Here is a 6078-nt window from a genome sequence, read left to right as displayed (position 1 = left end):
CTTGAGCTTACACAGGGTTGATGATGTCACCTCCTCCATCAAGTGACACTCTCTGAGCCTAATGATTGGCTGCTCACTCCCCGGCACTGTATGATGACAGGAGGTCATATGCTTCCTATACCCAGAAGCAACAGGTAATTGGCAGTGGCTGCATTAGAGAAAGGAGCAGTAGGGGAGCACTGCACAAATGAGTAGTAGTGGGCTTTAAAGGTTCTCTGTTGTTAAAGGAGAACTATGAGGTGAGTGCTTTTCACTCACCTCATAGTTCTAGCCGACCTGTGACAATGAGACTGTCACAGGTCGGCTCAGTAGATCGGGAGGTGAGGGAACACATACCGGGTTCGCTCACCTCTCGATCCTGTCACGGCTGTCTGCCGTGACAGGGGGAGGGGCTGGATTCCCCTCTCCCTGCTCTGATCTGCCAGCGCTGACTGGCGGAACGGACGGGGGAGGGGGCGGGTACAGCTGGCTCTGCCTCTAGATAGGCAGAGCCAGCTGTCACTCACGCAGCTGGGCGGATCCCGTCATCTAAGTCGGGATCCTCTCCGGCTGCGGCGTCTCAGTATACCGCGAGCTGTAGCTCGCGGTATACTGAGCTTAGGGTAACGGGAGGATGCTAGTTTGTGTCCTCCTGTTACCCTAAGGAAAACTATGGGGAAAAACCCTAACCCCATAGTTCTCCTTTAAAATATGTTAATAAAAGAGTTCCTTGCAAAAATGATATATAATGATCAAATATTTACCTCTCCAGTTGCCCGCGCTGCTGTAATGAAAATACATTTTCTCCCTGAAATCCCCCAGTACATCCAGGAGTAGGGTTGCCACCTTTTCTTCCATCGAAACCCAAACACTCTAGCAACACACGGAAATTTTCTTGGAAGAATGAGTTGCGGCTTTTTCATATGTGAATAGTGCCGCCCCTTCATATGTAAATATCACAGTTGAGACTATTTTCAGTGTGGGGCCAGTAGCCCCTATCTTAATTTTGGTTTCTCCTGTGTGCCTGACATCTTGTGTCCGGGTTTCTGCTGCCATGAAACCCGGACACAGCATTCAAAACCCGAACTGTCCGGGTGAATCCTGGACAGGTAGCAACCCTATCCAGGAGCGACTGGTCACCTGCTCAGTGGTTTCTCCTACTGACCCCTATGTCACTAATGTCTCCTGTAACGACACAGGTGTTGGTAGGGGATAAGCAATGAACACCGCGGGGGGACCAGGAGATCATCACGCCTGATGATCCAGGCCCAGCAGTGGTAGGTATTTACTTCTTGCAGGGACATCTTTTACTGGCCTTTCGATTTTAGCAACACAGTCAGACCCTGTTGCCAGACCATTCATTTCAACAACAATCTTCCCATATGATTTTATGTGCATTCCTTTTTTTTTATGCATGTCATTTACTTGCAAAAGCCTCCCTTGTGTAGACATCCATAAGCCCCGAGACTGCTGCTTGGCATCGCCATTGCAAGTAAATAAAACATCATTTATGGAAAGGGAATATCACTGCAAGTAAGCACTTAACATACTCGATTTTTCTGTGCTTTTACCTGCAATATTTTAGGTTGGCGACAGGGTCTCCCCAAAGAGACTTTGTTACTTTGCTCTGAACAGGAAAAAGTAACAGAGTCTCTTTAAAGGAAAACTATGGGGTTAAGGCTTTTCCCCATAGTTCTCCTTAGGGTAACGGAAGGTCACAAACTAGCTTCCTCCCGTCACCCTAGGCCCAGTATACTGAGACGCCGCAGCTAAAGCGGATCCCGACAATTATGTCTGGATCCGCCCAGCTGCGTGACTGACAGCTGGCTCTGCCTATCTAGAGGCAGAGCCAGCTGTACCCTCCCCCGTCCATTCCGCCAGTCAGCGCTGGCGGAGCGGGGAATCCAGCCCCTCCCCTGTCACGGCAGAGAGCCGTGACAGGATCGAGAATTGAGCGAACGCCGGTATGTGTTCGCTCACCTCCCGATCTACTGTCACAGGTCGGCTAGAACTATGAGGTGAGTGAAAAGCACTCACCTCATAGTTCTCCTTTAATCTTTACTTTCTCTGATTGCTTTGGGTTGATAAAAAGTGAGCTCTACTGTTGCTGTGGTTGTCAAACTAGTAGTCCATCACTGGAGCCTTTTTTTTTAAATCCGATTAACCGATTAATCGAACTTAATAATCGGCCAACTAATCGATTATGAAAATAATCGTTAGCTGCAGCCCTAGTTGTGGCACTGTGAACGGAATCGTTGCTCTCTGTAGGAAGGACGCCATAGGACTTGTAGTCCACCACCAGGTGGAGGACCCCAGATTGCCCTTCTCAGCTAGATCACCTGCATAATTGCTGCTCTTGCCTGTAGCAGCCTCCTCCGTATAACACGCCACTCTGTCCCTTGTTCCTTCATTTTCAGCTAGGTTGACCTGTTTCATTCTTGCCTCGCGCTCCCCTCCCCACCTTCAGTGACTCACACAAGAGACGTAGTGCTGATGCTAATTTTTTTTTTATTCTTATGATTTTGCTTGACTGAAGCAGGCACAGAGCGGAGATGAGAGGAAGAAGCGTATAAATTGATGTAAGGAGCCTCCAGTGCGTACAAAGCTTGCGTTTTAAGTAACCATTCTTCTCCGGAGATCCAGGTTGGTGTCTGTACAGGGGGCAGAGAGGGCTGAGAGAGGGCTCCAGGCTGCTAAAACAAGGGGCAGAGCAGGGGGGGAAGAAGGCGTTCCAACCGTGGCAGTCAGAAGTCATTTACTGGCAACAAATAGGGGGGTGCAACTATTTCGGTAAAAATAGGAACTACCTTTCCTTTAAAGTTTTTTGATGATGTCATCCGAAAAGGGAGGAAAAGTTGGCAGATACACACTGCTTGGAGTATGGAAGAAGCAGCAGTGAATCTCTTCCTCCATACTTTTTGCCTCGGGCACACACAAGGCAGCTGTGACAGCTCCACGATTACCAAGTCTCTGCACACATTACCAAGATGCCATGTTGCTGCAGGCATATATATGTACTGGGCTGTAGTGGAGTTGTGCCGGGATTGCAATGTATTCGTCAGTCTTTGATTCCAGAAATCCCGGCGTATTTTCTTTCCTGCTCCCCCCATGTGTAGTGCTCAGCTCTCGATCCCTCTCCCTTTAAACCCAATCCTACAAGAACTTGGAGCCTGTGCCCCTGCAAAAGAAGAAATTAAATAAATGTTAACGGTGACCTTATTTGTACTGTATGCACTACGTTGCCGTCATTAAGGGGGTGCCGATTTATGAAAACCGGGGCAAAGAATGTATGTGGATGAAGAAGAATGCCTTCATACAACGGGGGGACTTCAGTAGCTAATTTGAACATGAAAACACATCTGATGGGTTACTGTGGGCACATTTTTTGCTTTTGTTCTAAATTGTAATGGTAAGTCCATTGTGTGTAGCTAGGACTTGAGGAGGAGGCATCGTTTAGGAAGACCATAAGGGTTTGTACAGGCAGGCAAAGCTGTGTTTTCAGATGCCTTCAGCTTGAATTTGATCATACTCTGAGTTGCTTCTGACCTGCTTTTGTAGTTTAATTGGCTTGGGAGAAAAGCAATTCTGACACAATCAAATGCCCATGAACGCAAGCTCCTAGGAGTGTAATGCATTTTCTGTTTTAAATTGTACCGGTTTTCATTCAAGCATGTAAGGTGGGCAGCATGACTAATCAGAAGTGTAGGCATAAGTCAACAACAGATCCCACATCCTAGAATATTGGCCTTGTCCAAATAATGACGCCAGAATATTCTTTGTGTTGGAAGAGCAAGGCCACAGCTGTATTGCTTATAACAACAACCTGATTCTAACATCCAAGGAAAGCAACAAATTATGTCTAATAGGAACTATGTGTCATTCATGAATAAACTGTAAGAGCCTATTTATTATAAAAGCCTGAACGCCTATCTTAACCATTGCCACTTAACTGTTCCAGGCAGTCATCCCACTAACCAAACCCCACAGACGGTGTGGAACAGGGACCATTTAAATGCTGGTATTTTTAAATCTGCCATTAAAGCCATGGCAATAGCTGAACAAGGAGGACCAGTGGGAACTTTCCAGGTGGTTGGAACAGCTTCAGGTGAATACTACCCTCACATACCTAATTGTTTACAGAGTTCCCACTATCTACAGACATCACAGTGAAGAGTGATGCCATAGTGCTACATAATTTGTAAGAGCGCCCTTTACCTTGACATCCTTCCAGCAGTCATGGCGGCCTTTACCCAGTGATCAGGGGGTCCTCAAGATTGTCTCAGACATTTCTGCCTCTATGAGGCTTTTACAAATACGGACCCCCCTGCACCCTCCCCCATTTAATTAAATTTAATGAAGAACAATAACCTAATGATATACTGATATAGACACACTCACTGACACTAGCCCCATAAAAATCCATTTACTGCTCAAAGACGGGTACTCACCCCTCTTTTTGTCTTGTGAACTCTCTATGTGTCCGGTTCTTGCGTTCTGTTTCGGCAAGATATTTGTCCCTTTCATGAGCCGTGTTTTGGAGATGTTTGCTGAGAACTGCTGTGTCGGCAGCCCAGCTTCCCCTTCCGTGAAATCCCAGACCTGGGCTGGGATCCTCTTCTGAAACTCCGGTCCCTTCGTCGTAGGACAAGAGATTTCGGGAGCGGACTGCAAGACAAAAGCACGATGCACAAATCTGTTATTGGACAAACATAGAACAAAAGCCTCCAATAAGACAGACACAATCTGCCAAAGTAAGAAATACAATGTTGGTTGGCTCAGCAATTATTTCATGGCAGACCTAAAGACACCTTGCCCATGCCGGGAAAAGTGACAGTGTGTCTACTAAGGGCATCCACCGACCTCCATATACTTACCTTAACCGTGCAACCGCTCCCCTCCTTGCTCCTCTGCAGTGTATGGGAATACTAAAGTCTTCCATGTACAGAGGAGCTTGTGACATGCTCCCTTGTGATGGTGCCTAAGGCCTTGTTCACACCGAGCGCAGAGCAGATCAGTTGCAGACCGGATCAAAACTGCGTCCAATGTATTCCAATGGTATTTTTTGCTCCAGTTCACATCGCAGCGTGCAGTTCCAGAGCAGGTGAAAAAAACTGCTGCAGGCCCTATTTTACCTGCTCTGGATCTGCAAACGCATCAAAAACGCATGCAAATGCCTGGAACGCACTGAAAGCCCATTTTAAACTTTGAAGAAAAAAATTTTTTTTTTAGCCAAAAACGCATCTAAAAGACTAGCGTGCGTGTGCAGAAACCTGACCGGATCTGCTCTGCATTTGGTGTGAACAAGGCCTAAATGCTAGGCCTGAACATGACTGGGGAATTACTTCCTTGCTCCCTGGGTCAGCGACATTGCCAAGTTCAGCACTGGCTGTAGAGGATCATGGAGCTACCATGTAATGTAAGTATAGGAGGTTGGGGGATGCCCTTCCCAGTGACGCCATCCTTATTATTCTGATTAGCTTTGTCATCAATAGCAATTAAATCAATGCAGGCAAAATTGCTGCTGCTCTTATATCAAGCAATCCATTTCAACATCTGATCGATCATGTATCTACTGACATCTAAATCACCAATCTCATGGAAATCTGATGCATGCATGGTTAGCACAAGGACAGAAGTTGTCTAATGTTCATGATACATTGACATCAGTTCCACGTCACAACTCTGTCCTGCTGCCGAGAAAGGAAAGGTAGACGAAGAGAGCGTTCAGGTGACTGTCTTACCCTGGCTGAGGGTATACAAGTCAGGTGCCAAAGGAGGGGCCGACTTCACTGTCTGAGACCCCGAAGAGAATTCTGGGAAGGATGGAATCATGGACCCCAAGGCAAGAATAAAACACAGTACCACAACCTGCAGAGAGGAGAAAGAGATCAGAGGGACAGAACACACACTAAACCTGTTAGTTGGTTAGTCTTAAAGTAGGCAAAGGAACGTCTTACATGTGAGATAGGCAAGTCAGTGATATAGAGATGATAGGGGAGGTTAGTTCATGAGCGTGGCATGCTTAGGAAGACTTGCTATTCTTTACCTATACCATACACTCACAAGAGACAATTTCCAACAAGTTCATATTTCACATGA

General features: G+C 46.6%; 1 protein-coding gene across 2 annotated transcripts in view; it reads right to left on the bottom strand.

Moving 5' to 3' along the window:
- Positions 1–2467: 2467 nt before the first annotated feature.
- Positions 2468–6078, bottom strand: part of CREB3L1 (cAMP responsive element binding protein 3 like 1) — a 79073-nt gene continuing 75462 nt past the window's right edge. The window contains exons 10-12 of one of the 2 annotated variants that reach the window (XM_018554512.1): positions 5721–5847; positions 4428–4644; positions 2468–3157 (exon numbers count right to left, since the gene is read on the bottom strand). In XM_018554512.1, the coding sequence (XP_018410014.1) occupies positions 3133–3157; positions 4428–4644; positions 5721–5847 (369 nt within the window). In that variant the 3' untranslated portion in view covers positions 2468–3132. The remainder of the gene's footprint in view (positions 3158–4427; positions 4645–5720; positions 5848–6078) is intronic. The other variant, XM_018554514.1, reaches the window with a different exon arrangement.

Source organism: Nanorana parkeri, unplaced genomic scaffold (genome assembly GCF_000935625.1).
Source record: "Nanorana parkeri isolate BGI_ZX_2015 unplaced genomic scaffold, ASM93562v1 scaffold163, whole genome shotgun sequence".
Lineage (NCBI taxonomy): Eukaryota > Metazoa > Chordata > Amphibia > Anura > Dicroglossidae > Nanorana > Nanorana parkeri.
This window is presented reverse-complemented; position numbering and strand designations above follow the sequence as displayed.